The sequence below is a fragment of the Maniola hyperantus genome, chromosome 5 (genome assembly GCF_902806685.2).
Source record: "Maniola hyperantus chromosome 5, iAphHyp1.2, whole genome shotgun sequence".
NCBI lineage: Eukaryota > Metazoa > Arthropoda > Insecta > Lepidoptera > Nymphalidae > Maniola > Maniola hyperantus.
In genome coordinates this window covers 7,357,639-7,374,749 of record NC_048540.1, presented here as the reverse complement: position 1 = coordinate 7,374,749, position 17,111 = coordinate 7,357,639, and the positions used below count along the sequence as shown (strand labels likewise).

General features: G+C 35.3%; 2 protein-coding genes across 2 annotated transcripts; both read right to left on the bottom strand.

The window, feature by feature from the left end:
* Window positions 1-648: 648 nt before the first annotated feature.
* eIF2Bgamma (eukaryotic translation initiation factor 2B subunit gamma) lies at window positions 649-4,163 on the bottom strand. The gene is made up of 4 exons (XM_034968400.2): window positions 3,753-4,163; window positions 2,537-3,363; window positions 1,562-1,791; window positions 649-852 (listed from the first exon to the last, which is right to left on the bottom strand). The coding sequence occupies exons 1-4, from the start codon at window positions 3,910-3,912 to the stop codon at window positions 690-692; spliced, it is 1,380 nt and encodes a 459-aa protein (XP_034824291.1). The 5' UTR covers window positions 3,913-4,163; the 3' UTR covers window positions 649-689.
* Window positions 4,164-4,804: 641 nt separating this feature from the next.
* Window positions 4,805-17,044, bottom strand: LOC117982107 (putative leucine-rich repeat-containing protein DDB_G0290503). The gene is made up of 16 exons (XM_069498684.1): window positions 16,982-17,044; window positions 15,804-16,487; window positions 15,660-15,725; window positions 14,845-14,908; window positions 14,740-14,766; window positions 14,623-14,661; window positions 14,007-14,544; window positions 13,539-13,645; window positions 13,282-13,394; window positions 11,816-11,918; window positions 11,604-11,716; window positions 10,921-11,121; window positions 10,357-10,727; window positions 9,816-9,945; window positions 8,792-8,876; window positions 4,805-4,929 (listed from the first exon to the last, which is right to left on the bottom strand). Exons 1-16 carry the CDS (start codon window positions 17,042-17,044, stop codon window positions 4,805-4,807), a joined length of 2,829 nt encoding a protein of 942 aa, XP_069354785.1.
* Window positions 17,045-17,111: the final 67 nt, after the last annotated feature.

Sequence of the window (17,111 nt, the reverse complement as noted above, 5' to 3'; positions counted from 1 at the left end):
TCCTTATAAATTACAGATTCTAATTCGATTCGGTCGCCGTCGACCGAGTTCCTGGGCGACTAGTGCACCGTGCGTAGCCTCACCTCAAATCATCAGTGCCATATTAAGTACTGTTTTGTCACTTTTGTGACACGGACGAACTTTCTTGTTTGCCTGGTCAAGAATCAAGATTATTTATTCGGTCTGACGTTACTCAAAATATAGGTAGATACCTACCAAGCTGTAAGTGTTCTAGAGTGGAGACCGCATACCAGTCAGCGTAGTGTGAGACGACCGCCACAGTAGTGGAGGTCGTCCTCCTCCATACCAGCCGGACTGACGATTTGAACTTCTTAAGACGGTAGCGGAAAGTGGGTGGATGAGGAAGGCGGAGAACCGTGTGTGGTGGCGTGCTTTCAAGATGACCTATGCAGTGGACGTAAATATGCTGATTGAATCTATAGACAGTACAGGAAAGGTTAGTTTTTATCAACACCCAAAGATTAATCGGTTCAAGGGGCGGTTCAAATCCCACCAATTAACCTGACTAAAATTCTTTAAAAAATCTGTTAAACCAGAAAAATTTGATCATTCTATTTGAATTTTACCTATATGTAACTTACTTTTAGATATAAACGAAATATAAGTAATCAAAAATTAAAACAAAAGTTATATGTAAAAATCTTATTTAATAAATAGTCCAATTAGTATTATCCAAGAGTAATCATACTGTCGGTGGTTTCAGCGAATAGTTGGTGATTTCCTTTTGACTTAGCTGGCACTACATGGTGCGGACCTACGAGACAGTACTGTAGACTGCAGTCGGAGTCCAGGGTAGCGCCCGTGAATATAATGCAGTCTTGAAGGACACATCTGAAAGTAAAATATAATTTAGAAAACCTAGATTTTGCCCTCGTATACGCCTGCGTGATATTAAGAGACTATAACTTTTCGAGGGACGTGTGGTCTAGTCGGGACAACGCATACCGATCAATTGCGATAGTTAAGCAACGTTGACACAAGTTGGTAACTTGATGGGTGATCGACCCAAATAAATGAAATAAAAATATTTTTTGTTCAATTAACTTTTACAAGTTCTTTTGAATCGTCAAATGCATCTATAGTCCGTACAAAATGACTCCTCACGCGCCATTTTAACTCTATCAACTGTTTTGTAAAAAGTACAGTTCACCTTTAAAATAAGGACTAAAATCGTACTTTTTCGGGTAAAACCCAGACTAATGTAGGGTTCTTAAATTATTGTATTCATTTACTATACTCTATCTGCAGAAAGAAGTTAGTATAGCGTTCTCTCTGTTACATAATCCCATAAAAATGATAGAGATAAAAATAATCTCAGTGGACGCTAACAATTATTTTGAGGCACCAAAAAACATTTGAAATTCAATTCGAGAATATTTTTAATAAACATTCGTAATTCAATTAGAAAACATAGTTTCGTCTGCGATTGGTTAGTGACTCAAAATACTTAGCACCCACTGAGATTTTTGCCTCTATCATTTGTAAGGGATTACGTAACAGAGAGAGCACTATACTAACTTCTTTCTGCAGATGCACTTACCCCTCTTTGACTGTAACATTGTTCATTAATATACAGTTTGTTAATCTGACTTTGTTTTCAACTGTACAGTTGGCACCAATGAATGAGCTCTTTATAGAGGTTTTTTCACTAATAACACTTTTCTCTCCAACTGTGCATGTTTCATCAATTTGTTTTGTTTTTACTTCACTGTTGGGATGAAGCCTATCTGTTAGAGTAGTACCTGTAAGTTCCTCCCACTTTGATAATATCTGAAAACAAACAAACACATATTTTTTGAAAATTCATATTTATAAATTTTCTTCTCTATATGCAGCAGAAAGTAATGTACATAAACCTTTAGAAGGAGATAGCAGATTTGTATAGCATTGTCTTTGTCGTTGAGACCGACAAAACGTCATATAGGTATGAGTGACAGTGACAACACAGCCGAAATATAACCGTTCTAATGGCCGATGTACATTTCTTTCTGCCGCGTACTTTACCAGATTTTGGGCCGTGAAAAGCTAGCAGACAGACAGACACTTTATAATATTAAGTAGTATAAGTCATAATAACATTTACAGATTTTATCAATATAGGTACCCCTTCCAGGTCAGCCCGCTATCATCTTAGACTGCATCATCACTTACCATCAGGTAAGATTGCAGTCAAGGGCTAACTTTTATCTGAATAAAAATAAGAGAAATAAAAAAAATATTTAAAAAAAAACTAAGTCTAATTTAGCTTAATTTCTTTTTCCCATTTTACTCTTACTCTCAAAAGGAAAAAAGGAACCCTTATAAGGTTTATTTCGTTGTCTGTCTGTCTGTCGTGTCTGTCAAGAAACCCATAGGGTACTCCCCATGCATACTTTATCCATAATATTTTTGATTTAGTCATGCAAAATGTTGAAAAAATACGACTGTAGTATGGAATCCTCGGTGCACGAGTCCGACTTGCACTTGGCCGATTTTTTAAAAATATTTGCAAAATAATGATATCTTCTTATTTTACCTTATTATTTGATAAATACAGTGTTGATAAAGTATTGACTCTAATACCAAATGTATTTTTATTTGGTATGTGAGCATAACACCTGAGAACATCATTGAAATATACTCCTTTGCTGCCTAGTTTGTGGTCGTTATAACTTGACATATCCCTAATTTTACTCTCATATCCTTGATCAATGGCAAAATCAAAAATATCTTTAGACATATCAACATTCTTTTCCGAGGTTCCCTTCTTCTCCAATGGGTTTTTAGGTTTAGATAATTGTTTTTTAACTATATGCGGTATTAGTTCTCCTTTGATTGACGTAAACTTATCTGATTCCACTAAATAGTTTAAAACCCAATTCTTCATAACATACACATGGGCATCCAATAATCTGCTGTACAAGCTTATAGTTCTAAATTTTTTCATAAGCATGCGGGGTATTGTTATATTTTCTTCAAAATCACTAGCACTGGCAAGAAAAACAAGTCTTTCAGTTTCCTTATCAATACAAACGAGATCTCTGTCTGGTTTTGCCTTAGTTTTGAGACCGGGGAGTTCTATCCATTCTTCTGGGCCATTATTAAAGAACAATGTAGCAAGGGCTGCATCATGTTTGCGGTAGAGGTATAGAACTTCATTTAGGTTTACATTAGTGATGAGATCTCCAGATACCACTATAAGATCAGTTGTGATTCGACTGCTGATGTGTTTGAGGGAGTTTGCAGTACCCCAATCTTCATCAGATGGAATAACTATTAATTCATATTTAATTTTTAAAGGACATTTTTCCAATGCATTGAGTATGTTTGATTTATCCTCATCGAGTACTACTATGATTGTTTCTGAAAAGGAATAATTTTTAAAAGGATTTTATTAGACTTATAATATGACAGTTACAGTTAACTTATGTTTTATGTAAAAAATATTGTTTAAGTTTACTGAGAGGTAATCTAAGGCAAAAATGTAATATTAAGTACTATACTATACAATATTTTAAGCCTCATCGGGTGACAGAAGGGCTGGCTCATTTTTGCGCAACGGATCAGCCTGGCTGTCCAGCGCGGAAATGCAGCCAGTATTCTTGGCACCATTCCACGCGGTCATGATTTATATAGAATTAGATAAGGCTAGCTTTAAGTTTTATTGTAATAATAAAAAAAAATATATATTTTAACATAATTAAAGAATTGTAATAGTAGGTGCCTACTTATTCAAGGGTATGAAAGCTCACCTTGAAATCCATACTTCTCAAGCATATTCAGGGAATACCACAGGACCGGGTAGGGTCCCACTGGAAGTAAGCATTTTGAGACTGTCCCACCAACATCAGGCAAGCGCGAACCTCTTCCCGCTGCTAACACTACCGCTTGAAACTCGAGTATTTTATGCATTTGTAACTTAGAGGATTCACTTATTAGAAATAGGTTAGGATGATGAAATTCAACGTGTAAAAAATAACAATAATTGTAACAGCTCGAATTTAATGAATCGCTCCAATTAAGTGCTCTAATTAATGTTAGAAGTAATAATTCATACTTTTAATAAACAAGTAGATACTATTATATACTTTAATTACTAAAATATAATAAAAACTGAAAACTCTCACTGACTTCTCGTTTCCAAAACAACAAACGTCAATGACAAATTGTCAAGCTTTTAATGTCAAGTGTGACCTTAAGTGTGACTGTCACTATCAACCAACTGTCAACGAGTTGCGTGTCTATGAACAGAGAATTACACTATGACGATGCTATTTATTGAGACAGATTATGTCTCTGATAAAATAGTTAGAATCGCATATGTATGTGGCTCGCTTAAAAAAAATAATGGTAAGGTAATTTACATTATTACGGTAGGTATAATAAAAGCGGATAGGAATTAAAGAGCAACTAGCAAGCAGGTAGGTAATTAACTAGGTACTGAATAATATTATTATAAAATATAGATATATATATAGCAATTTGCGAGTGGTATTTCTTTCGCAAGTCTTGTTGGATAATACTGACTACATTCATAATTTTTGAGGAACATAAGCACGAGCGAATCGAGCGCGATTTTTTTTCTGTAATTTTCTCACGAACAAGATTCACACGAAAAGAATTTCATTAACTAAATAAAACCATTAAAATAAGTTGATCTGTATTATAGTATGCTCGTCAGAAATTATAAAAATAAAACGTAATTAATATTCGAATTAATTAATTTAATATTGCTAAAAAATATTATAATAACAGGCAACTAACTAGGTACATAATATTATGTCATTTGATTCGATTTCATGGCCTAGTCCTCATCAAGAGGTAGTGGTGGGGTCACGGAGACGCTAGCGTCTGCTGCTCGGCCCACTGTTGTCTTAACAGGAAACACGTAAAATTGGGCCATTTCAGAACCGGTTTCAAATCTAGAATCTAGGATAAATACATAAACTTATTTATAATTATTTTAATCATCGTTCAGCTCACTTATGTACTAAGCTTAATAATTAGGTCTAACTACACTAGTGCGCTTTCAGCTTGCGTAGCATGCTTTTACTACCCAGACGTGCTTTGCATCCTCTTCCTCGTTCGTGACTTACCTAGTAACTACAAAACGCGCAACTTTAGATTAAATACCTACTATGCGTAGACGTCGCATGCGCTGTTGCATGCATTGCGTCGGCAGCTTAAATGACGCATACCTACCTTGACGCAAGTTGAAATACAAACACAAACCCATAAGGCTAGACCAATTAGGATTCAAGCTGTACCTTAGTTTCTACGAGTAGAAACTCAATCGATTATATTTAAATTACTTACAGTCCGATCCCACTTGTCGGCTGTCGAGCCCGGATTTTAATCGGATGTTCCAATGGCTGAACATTTTGGCACAAAATCGGTTTCAGAGCATTTTATATGAAGCTATTCACACTAGTCTGAATTTCAGACTAGTGTGAATAGCTTCATATAAAATGTTTTGCCACTGGAACATCCGATTAAAATCCGAGCCCGACAGATGACAAGTGGAAGCCAGCTCTTAGCGTACTGTCCAACATCGGTCCAACCATAATATTATCAGTACGAATGCTACTTAATCCCAGCAAAATAATGTTGAATTTCTGGATTTGAGTTGGATAGATTTTTAGTGCGTAACGTCGTGTAATTGTGCGTGAAAGTTTTAAATTTGTGCGTCCAACCAATAAGTAGATATTCGAAAAAAACGCGTTCTGCCAGGAATACGTCATCCCAGCTACACATTTTTTTCCCAATGGACGTACGAGAAAAAAAATAGGTCCATGAATTAGTGCGTTTTAAGAGGTAAATGTGCGTGCTAAAATTAAATTTGTGCGTCATAACACTTCGAAGATATTCAGTTTTTTGCTAGGATGACGTTTAACCATTTCTTATATCTCTTAAACGGTTAATCGTATAGATGTGATATTTTTTACATGTGTTGCGCGTATGAATTTGTGCGTAATGTTTGTAAAAACAGAATTTAAAAAAAATTACCGTTCAGTATTTATAATTAAAAAATAAAATAACGTTATTAGGTCCTAGTACTTTAAATATGACCTCTAAAGATAAACTTATACCGTTGATTTGTCCCTTATATCGGCCCACAGTATCTTATCAAGTTTCATTGGAGTATTTTAAGTATTTATTGAATTATGAAGAAAATTACTACGACAGGACTACGATATTTTTCGACATTTAATTGGTCGAGTTTTTTATGAGTTGGCTAATTAAAATTTCTACCAATAATTAGTGCGTCAGCTCATTTATCCATCTGCAAAAATATAGCCCAATACACAGATAAATTATAGAGATATAATCAAAAAACCTATAAGATGCGCAATGCAATGATAAACCGACAAAGTTTGAATAGCCACAAAAAAGCGACCGTGTCATATATCGTGCTAACCTTCCAAAATTGATAGTATTGTACCATTACTTTTTTCGCACTTAAGTACAGGTGCGTACATAATAGTTAGTGAAAATTAAAACAACAGAACAGTTCAATATATTTTTTATTTTCTAAGTTTTAGTTGATCAATATACTGACTGAATACCGATTGTAAATTAAGTAGGTAATCTAAAATTATTGTATTAACATAATTTGTCATATTAACATAACAATAAAAATAATCAACAGTAGGTAACAAAATAGTAAAAAAATCTAGAAATAGAGATAAATCACGTTGAATCAACTAGTAGCTGGTGCAGTGCCCCATATTTTCCCTAACCTGCCTAAGTACTTAAGTGCGAAAAAAACATCTAGGATGGATCCCTCTAAAAGGGAACAGCTGTATGAACAGCGAGCGTCGTCAACAACTACATCAGCAAGCCCAAGAAAAGGACAATCACAAAGGACAGGAAATAAAATAACTGTTAACTCTAATTATAATAGGAAATAAAATATCTATTACCCTCATTTATGTTTTATTTTAGTGAAATAGTAGGTAGATCTTCAAAGTTTCAAACAAGTTTTAAGTTCCTACATTCTTACGAAAGACTACTACTAGATATTGCCTTACATTAAATTATAGAGTAGGTGGCTGTATGTGCTCAATACGTAATTCCAAAAACTAATGATTTTATGTATTTGTAATGTAAGTAGGTGCATAGTGTTTGTAAATATAACTAGATACAGCCTATAGAAAGCTGTCCACTAGTACACTTGTAGCTCTATCGGTTTATGCCACAGATTCACGGCGGATCCTAATTGCGACGTTGCCAAACTTAATAGCATGGCTTGTAAGTACAGATGGCTGTGGTCGGAACCTTTGGTACCTATTAGTTTTAAAATTCAGTTTTAGTGCCGTGTTTTGAAGACGAACGGGTGGCTTAGTTTAACAGTTTCCAGAAAACTCTATTGTTCAATTATGGCTTGTGACCAGACAATAGGACTGTTTGCTTTTGTTTGTTAAAATCCCGTGGGAACTCTCTAAATGTAACGGGTCACTTATGCAAAAATCACGTCAATCTGTAGCTCTGTTGCGGTGTGATGGAAGGACAAACCAACAAACAAACACACTTTACAATAATGCACGCATTTATAATATTAGTATGATTAATAAAAAGCTTAATAATTTTGTGCGCACATGTACCAGAAAAGAAATGGTACAATACTATCAATTTTGGAAGGTTAGCACGATATATGACACGGTCGCTTTTTTGTGGCTATTCAAACTTTGTCGGTTTATCATTGCATTGCGCATCTTATAGGTTTTTTGATTATATCTCTATAATTTATCTGTGTATTGGGCTATATTTTTGCAGATGGATAAATGAGCTGACGCACTAATTATTGGTAGAAATTTTAATTAGCCAACTCAGACCAATTAAATGTCGAAAAATATCGTAGTCCTGTCGTAGTAATTTTCTTCATAATTCAATAAATACTTAAAATACTCCAATGAAACTTGATAAGATACTGTGGGCCGTTATAAGGGACAAATCAACGGTAGAAGTTTATCTTAAGAGGTCATATTTAAAGTACTAGGACCTAAAAACGTTATTTTATTTTTTTATTATAAACACTGAACGGTAATTTTTTTTTTAATTCTGTTTTTACAAACATTACGCACAAATTCATAGCAACATGTGTAAAAAAAAACACATCTATACGTTTAACCGTTTAAGAGATATAAGAAATGGTTAAACGTCATCCCAGCAAAAAACTGAATATCTTCGAAGTGTTATGACGCACAAATTTAATTTTAGCACGCACATTTACCTCTTAAAACGCACTAATTCATGGACCTATTTTTTTTCTTGTACGTCCATTGGGAAAAAAATGTGTAGCTGGGATGACGAATTCCTGGCAAAACGCGTTTTTTTCGAATATCTACTTATTCGTTGGACGCACAAATTTAAAACTTTCACGCACAATTACACGACGTTACGCACTAAAAATCTATCCAACTCAAATCCAGAAATTCAACATTATTTTGCTGGGATTACGCACACTTCTTACTGAATGTAAATAGAGCAAAATAGCGATTAATAGCCTCATCTGGTGACAGAAGGGCTGGCTCATTTTTTGCGCAACGGATCAGCCTGGCTGTCCAGCGCTGAAATGCAGCCAGTATTGTTGGCACCATTCCACGCGGTCATGATTTATATAGTAATTAGATAAGGCTAGCTTTAAGTTTTATTGTAATATTAAAAAAATAGATCTCTCAAAAAAAAAATAGCTTACAGGTTCAATAATAATACGATCTTGGATGATGGATCCAAAATGGATCAGGATCGCCTTAGTGTGATCATTCCTAATAAGTTGATAAGTACAAACCTTTCCCTTCTTCAGACACAATAAGTGGTATGTTACAAGGCAGACATGGTTTCTTTTCTTTCTCTTGGCCATCCATCTTATACACCTGTAATCACACGATATACGAATATGTGTAGGTACCTATATCTAATGCCTATTAGTAAATTGTAATTAAGTTTATACTTTATTTACCTAACGTAGTACCTAGTAATGAAAGACCCAGAAATCTTTTGGATATGGATAAAAATCTTGATGTCTCGCGTTCGGAATTCGGAAGGCTAGTGTAGCCTAGCGCCATAAGAATAATTATTAAAAAAATTATCTGAGTAAAGGCTCTCACACACGTGACACTTTGCCATTGACGACAGGTTGCTTCGAATCTGCTTCGAATCGTAAATAAATTGTCGACGAATCGACTGACAAAATATAGAGCGACGTGCGACGGCTATTTATTGCGCTACCTCTGGTGTTAGAAAAAACAAAACGGATCGTCTAAGAAGGCACAGCATAGGTATAAAGAAGTGGCGAGTAGTAGAGACAAGGCTCGGTCGTAATAAGGAGACGCCATGTCTCCTCCTCCACTCATTGGCGTTAGTGTGAACCAGGGAGGTTACCACCGAGTAGAAGTTACGGATATTCGCATCCGCATCCGCAAATGCGGAACATTCGCATTAATTGGGACATCCGCATTCGCATCAATGAATGCGGAGCTTTTACGGATGCAGATTCATATTTGCAACAAGTAACGATTTGCAAGGAAAGTAGGTGGAGCTAGAGTGTCAAAATAGTAACCGACCGTAAATCAAAAAGTGTAAAATGGTAACCGACAAGGGTGACCGCGGATACGGATATCCGCCTCCGCAAATGCGTAACACTCGCATTAATTCAGAAATCCGCATCTGCATCGGCATCCGCGGATGTGAACTTCTAACAATCTGCATCCGCGGATATTGGCACAACAACCCTGGTGAGAACGTAGCAAGGTCGCAGTTACCTCTAGAAGGGCTCTACGTGAATACTTATACTTTAAATGATGTAGGTTTACTTTTCCATCAGAACCAACTCCAGTGGTTTCACGGCGCAAGTTGCTTATAGTCAATTTAGCAGGGGCACGACTTAATGCGCCACTTACTGCCGTATGGGACCCACCGCAGTATCTTCGGCAAAAAAAGGATCTGAAATGTTTTTATTTAATTTTATGTAGGTTTATATAGTTTTTATGTAGTTATGACACATCTTTTTAGGTTATTTATACAACAATTTTTTACAGTAGGTAGGAGCCCCAATATCTGGACCTATAAATACTGTGCTATAAAATATAATAATCGTTTTACGTTTTTAGACGGATTTTCAAAAATTTGAATGACAGTGGCAGACTTCAGTATCGTAGATATTCGAAGGATCCAGGGTTCGATACTGGGTACGCAAGGTGTGTGAAGTTTTAATGTAGGTACCTAGGTAATTTTTTTAGATCATCCTGGCCATCATAACTAAAATTGTCAGCCAGACTTTATTTATTACGAGTTTAGATAGAGTTATCGTTTAGTGCGATTCATTGTATAAATTATTATTGTCATTTATTCAACCTCGGATCTCTCGGATGTGCTATTGGCTGTCCAGGATAACATAATCCGTGATCTCCATCTTCCTTCGGCTTTGTTGTATCTTCGGCACCTATAGTAGGTGGACGAGTGGATGCTTTCGAGAAAGCAGGTAACGCTGGTAGAGTAGGCTCCTCCAAAATCATCTGTGCAGGAGTTGAACAAGAAAGACATGCAGCATCGCGTAGTAGTCTTCTGGAAACAGCAGCCGCGCGAGGTTCCCCAACTATCTCCATTATCGTATGGATTTTATTTCGGAGTCTCTCGAGATTGTTATTTACATCATCACGCAATGCTGATACTTGTTCCAATTCAGCTTTCTCGTTCAATTCTCTCAGAAGATCGTCTATGATTTTCTGAAAGATAACATGTACATATTTAGTTACTTATTTATAGTTTGCAGCGATACAGTCGCAAAAAATGTCGCGATTATAATATGGCAAACATGACAATGGCGGCGACTTTTATCACAGGTTAGATTTTTTTTGGGGCAGTGAGCTAGCAAAAATGTATGTGTTTAGTATTTAGTTAGTGGGAGAAGGTTCTTACTTGCCAAACAATCTCTTGATTATTGAATTTATCGTATGAAGCTCCAATTCGTTGTTCAAAATCACCGCGCACCGCATCAAACTGCTGTACGGTAACGAGACCGTTCAGTGCATCGAGTCCGGCTTTGTCTCGTAGTGCGTCTGCTACTTCGTCGCGGTCTGATTTGATTTCACGTAGTAATTCAATCTCTTTCCACAAAGCCTACGAGTAAAATAAGTAAGTAAACTGAACAAATTTTATTGATGTTGACTTTATAAATATAATATCTATCCCGACTAGATGTTGACTTTCTTTAACAGCAAAGCAGTCATAGTGTAAATATCCATACTAATATTATAAATACAAAAGTGTGTGTCTGTCCGTCTGCCTGTCTGCTAGCTTTTCAGCGTCCATCGATTTAGACGTTTGGTGCAGAGACAGCTTGCATCCTGTATATGATATAGGCCACTTTTCATCCCAGAAAATCAAAGAATTCCCTTGGACCTAAATTCGCGTGGACGAAGATCTATCATCTAGTAATATTATATTTATGAAAGATGATGAAAGAGTGTATAGTTGCTGAAAGAGTGGTGAAAAGTATTGAAATCGATTATGTTCGTCGTGTATAATACCGCGTTCAATATGTATACCTACCTAATTTATAACAGATAATATATAGTATTGTGTTATTTTAAATAATTTACTTGAACGTCTAAAGACATCACTAGTTGAATTTCCTTTAAATCGTTTTGTTTCATATTGATAGTTTCAAACTGTACTTGTATATTACCAAAATTTGTATTAAGCTCTGCAGCGCCTGTAACATACGTTTATAGTTGGTTAGGTTAGCTCTAGAAGTAGTTTCGTTATTATTCTTATAATGCTGTTTTAATATTATAAATGCCAGTACTTATACCTGGGATTTCCCCTGGGGGATTTGCTAAAGCTTCAGCCATAGTTTCTAAGCCACCTTCTAAGTCATGTTGCATTTGCGTTAACTGTTCTTGATAATTCGATATCTGTACAGGAAAAGAAGTTGGAAAAACTTAATTGCTACCTACTTTAAAAAATAAATAATTTTCAACCTAGCCAAAAATATTTTGTTGTCCACTTTTACGATTGGTACCTACTGACTACTGCGCATAACTGAGTAGGCTCCTCCAATAGTGGAACGGTGCGATTGTGGTAATAGTTGTTACCATACAAGTTGACGAATCACTGGAGCTCTCGCGTCACGTCATCACAATCCTCCCGCACCGCTCCACTACCGCAGGAATCTACTCAGTTATGCGTTGTGCTTGTCGCAACTTTACATTTATATTTCGTGGCAGGTGGCATCCACATTTATATCAATCATCAATATACTTATAATAAAACTGTAACAAGTCAAATTCTGTACTTACATTGAAGATATTTTGAATTTTTTTTTCGAGGGCACTCTATAATCTATACTGAACCCAAAACTGTAATTTTTTCATTTTTGTCTGTCTGTCTGTCTATCTGTCTGTTTGTCTGTCTGTCTGTCTGTCTGTATCACGGCCGCGCATCACGCTGAAACTACTGAATGGATTCCAATGAAACTTGGTACGATTTGAGGTCATACTATGAGGAAGAATAAAGGATACTTTTTATCCCGAAATTCAGCATGGTTCCCGTAGGAGAGGGGATGAAAGTTAAAATGTATACTGAGTTGTAATTCATTAACGCGTAGTCCGATTTCATTCATTCTTTTTTTGTTAGAAAGGGGATATTTTAAAGATTGTTCCGTAAATATTTCAAGGTCATCGGTTTTTAACCGACTGTCAAAAAGGAGGTGGTTCTTTTTTCTACATCGATTTTTTCGAGGTTTTTGGACCGATTTGCATTTTTTTTTTTAATCAACAAAAAAGTTTTCGTGGTGGTCACATAAAAAATTCTGGATTCAACTCCTTAATCCTGATGCTGCAGGGTTATTGCCCGCCTGAGTTATCAAGATTCAGGAAGTGTTCATAGTGAATTCATATTGTAGGTACCAAGCAACGACTTTATTCTCAGACTTCAAGTCCCAACTCCCCAACCCTGATGATGTAGGGTACAGCACTCGTAAACTATAATGTTTCAGTAACTGCGGATGATACAAAATTAATTTAGGTACCAAGCATAGGCTACATCATTGAACTTCGGATCCTAACTCCTCAATCCTGATGCTGCAAAGTACTAAAGTCCTAAATCGTGGGGATTTTAGAATTTCTGATAGTGAATTGATATTTTAGGTATCAAGCAACGGCTTCACGATGACACTCCCAGTCCGAAATACTCCACCCGAGCGAAGCCGGCGCGGGTCAGCTAGTCTTCAATAATAATAAATAATATTAGTAGGTATAATCAAAGAAATACACTCACCTGGGACGACAGATTGGTATCTAGTGCATTAATTTTTCCAGCATATTCAGACATCAATGTCTCCAAACACTCCATCCGAGTGTCTACATTCATTGTTGCGTCCAATTTTATCTCTATTACATAATAAAAGATTAAGATTTCATTTTCTAGTTGTAGAATATTATTGATGTCAATCATAAGACTCAAAGTGGATGCCTAAATGAAAACAAATACTTATTTAATACTAGTATAATGATTATTTATAGATCCTATTTTACCTAATCTACAAGCAGTTTTCAATGCCTTGTTAGCATTACTGATAGCTTGATTCGTTAGCTTTTCCACATATTTAAGTAACTCTTCATACAGTTCTTGCATTGCATCACTGTAATTTGCATTTATCATTAAACATTGAAACTAATATTACAATTAATATTAATGCAGCGTTGATAATAGCTAAAATTAGAAATGCAAGTATTATGTGCATGTCTATTTGTCTGTCTGTTTATACTTTCATAGGGAAATATCGCTTAAAATTTTATACGCTTCACTAAACCCTAGATAAATGTAGGTGTATAATCTGACACAACAGAATATTCAATTCTGTAATTTTATATTCGTAAAAAGGTACATAGAACGATTTTGTTCAAAATTTTAAATTATACAGATCTAAGTTATCTTATTACGACGTAATAAGTAATAACTATATAATTTATTTAATAAATCATTTATGCATTGCATCTCACTCTAAAACATCCAAGTTAATTTTATTTGCTTTCGGCATTTCTTCCAACATTTCCATGACAGGATCTTCCGTTTCATTGAAAGGTGGTTCTGAAAGTTGATTTGTTGGAAAATCTTCGGTTTCTACACCAGACTTTCCTGAAGTGTTTGTAGGACCGCTGGATGCTTCATAAATTTCATTTATTTCAGGTGTATCAACAGTTATCTGTGTGTATTGTACTGCATAGGTTCGCTCTTTTGCGTCTCTTTTTTGTTTTATTTTGATGCCCTTTTTGACAGCTAAATCAGTGAGCAAAGACTCCATTAGAACTAAAGATTTTTCAACATTTTCAAGTCGAGCAGATAGTAGTAAGGCTGCTCTTGCATCAGTCAGAGAAGCACTACGTGAAAGATCTTCCATTAATTGCACATTTTCCGGTAATTCAGCTTCACTACCTAATCCAAATTTTGTTTGTATTTCTTTCACTGCCTGTACTAGTTCATCAAATTCGTCTTTTGTTACAATATCCAACTTTGGGACATTGTCTTGACGTAAACGCCCTTAAATAAATAGTTACGTAATTAAAAATAGTTGAGAATCTTTGAAACAGCTACGAGTAAAATCTTTGTAGTTTTTACCTATCTTTTTTTCAGCTTCTTCAACGGGTACTCGTTCAACTGAAAAAAATGGAATTGATGCATTTAAGTATTGTTTAGTATTTAAAAAAAGGCACTAACAAAATAATCTATTCTTACCAACAAGAAGCTTTTCATATTGTACTTCTGTGAATAGAAATCGAAGGTTAATTTCCATTTACTGAATAAGTAACAAGAATGAGAAATATGATAGATAGAAGGTACCTATTGAATCTAAAGAAGCCATGGGTGTTGGTGTTTTCTCCGCTATTTCACGTGAATCAGCTCTCTATAGAGAAAAGTGTAAAAAAATAAAATGTAATCAACTAAATGTGTCTTTTGAGTGAACGGCGTGTTTCAAAATTCACATGTAAAACCGTTGGCATTAATTATTATTCAAATAAAAAAAGCAATGAGTTTGAATTTGGCATCCATCAACGGATACCAATCCTTTGCATTTAGTTAGCTCAAGGTCGGCGGAGCAGCGAGAGATCTAGAATAAAATTGAATATCAAGTCAAAATGTGAAATAATATTATAATAATGATATGACTCGATAAGGACACATCAGATTTATTTATCGTATTAGTGCTTACTGCTTACTCATAACTATTGTAAACACTTGTAACACGACTAGATGATGCATATGACTTCATCCACTTGGATTTAGGTTTTAATTTTTTTTTAATTTCTCAAAATCCGAGAAAACGGCAAAACGGACTGATTAATTTTAATAACGTAGAGCTAAAACCACTGGATCTAGAAACTTGAGATTTTGCACGCTGCTCCTCTCTACAAAATCGACTCCCAAATAGAAGGATTTTAGAATTTTCAATCGAGCGAAGCCGAGGTGAATCAGCGAGTATAAACATATAAAAGAGAATTGAATTATTATCTTGTCACTTACCGATAAACTAGAAATAAATAATAAAAATAATATTTGCTGTACACAGCAGCTGGATACTGGATAAAAGCTAAAAAAAGGACAAAAAAAGAAAAACAGGACAAATTAAGTGTATCTTGATAACTTTTGGCAGGCACCTGATTAACGACTCGTAACACTCGTTCTCTTTGCTGCTCAATAAGCTCCAAAAGATGATGATAATCCTGAGAGGAAAACTAAATGAAAGTGTGAATTATCATACATTGTGTTACAAAATATAAATAAGGAAAAAATATATGTACCCTTTTATTAGCTTTTCCACTTATGGCTTCATCTTCATGACCTTTAGCTGAAGTTTTATCGGTTCTAGTCTTATCTGATGAGGATTTGGTTTTTTTAGACACCAATTTAGATGTTTCACGTGTCGATATAGAAGCAGATTTATCTGATAAAGGTGATTCTGTCTGATACACATCTTTAAGAGTTGCAGTTTTGTCTACGGTCGCTTCAATATTATGTGCTTCACCCCTAGATGCTATAGATTTTAAAGTTTTAGATATATCTTTGGTTGATTTAGAAGATACTTTACCAGTTCTCGATTTTTCTGATGTTGATTTTGAAGTAGATGTTTTATCTGTTGTTGATTTGGAAAAAGTTGCATCTGTCGAGACTGACTCTGCTGTTGATTTAAGAGTTTTATCCGTAGATGTTGTCGTTTCATCTGTGGTTGATTTATAATACATATCAGCTTTTGATTTTGCAGACACACCTCCACCAGCACCAGCAGTTAGACCCCCGCTAGGTTTTGTTATTTTTTTCTTTTTTTTAACACTTGCTTTCAATTTCACTTCTGTAACTGAAAGGCTAGACGTCCTAGGAACGGGAACTTTTCCAAATTCAATTGCGACTTTACGTTCTAGTAATCGCTGTTGTCTAGCGAGAAGGTATAGTATGGTCTGCATAAGTTTGAAATTGACAATATTTACCTGAAATACGGTTGGATCTTTAGAGATCTGTACCGACTACATAATGTTTGGTCTCATCAAGTTACCTTTTGAAGGTGATAAACACATTTTAATGTAGATAACGAGTACATACCACGATCACTTTGATGTTTGTCGATATTTCAACCTAATTGCATGGGTCGTGGCCACGACGGGACTGCGGTGCTACAAGAGATTAAGTTCGAACTCCGAGCTGTCAAGGGTAGCAGCGAACTACCCTATTTCTTGTTCTGTATGTACCCGTTATCTACATTAAAATATGTCGTTCTCGTTATACCACGAAATAAGCTAAAAATCATTGGCGATAAATACATTTCACTCTTAAGTAAACAAAAAAATACTCAAACGTAACCTAACCGAAATAGGTTTAGTTCTTTAAGAAAATTGCTACACCTTCACATAGTAGGTAGGTACCTATTGCTGCTCTTGTGGGATGTGGCAAGGAAGGCTGGCTATTGATAAAATGTAAAACTTACATCAGGCTCTCCAAAGCATGTGTCTATCATTTCTCTTACACTCATTATACTGGTGTTCGACATGATCGTTACGTAAATTCGAAAAATACAAATAAAATAGATTCAACAGTTTAATAATGATTTCTTGCTC

Bases quoted from the DNA above. Each gene is read 5' to 3' on its own strand.
- eIF2Bgamma (XM_034968400.2), bottom strand. From the start codon at position 3,912: ATGCATAAAATACTCGAGTTTCAAGCGGTAGTGTTAGCAGCGGGAAGA. The intron at 3,364-3,752 runs GTGAGCTTTCAT...ATTCCTTTTCAG, and splicing joins TGAGAAGTATGGATTTCAAG to AAACAATCATAGTAGTACTC. The intron at 853-1,561 runs GTAAGTGCATCT...TTTTACTTTCAG, and splicing joins AATGTTACAGTCAAAGAGGG to ATGTGTCCTTCAAGACTGCA.
- LOC117982107 (XM_069498684.1), bottom strand. From the start codon at position 17,044: ATGTCGAACACCAGTATAATGAGTGTAAGAGAAATGATAGACACATGC. The intron at 11,122-11,603 runs GTAAATTATTTA...TTTTACTCGTAG, and splicing joins TGATGTCTTTAGACGTTCAA to GCTTTGTGGAAAGAGATTGA. The intron at 9,946-10,356 runs GTTGAATAAATG...AAAACATTTCAG, and splicing joins GCACATCCGAGAGATCCGAG to ATCCTTTTTTTGCCGAAGAT.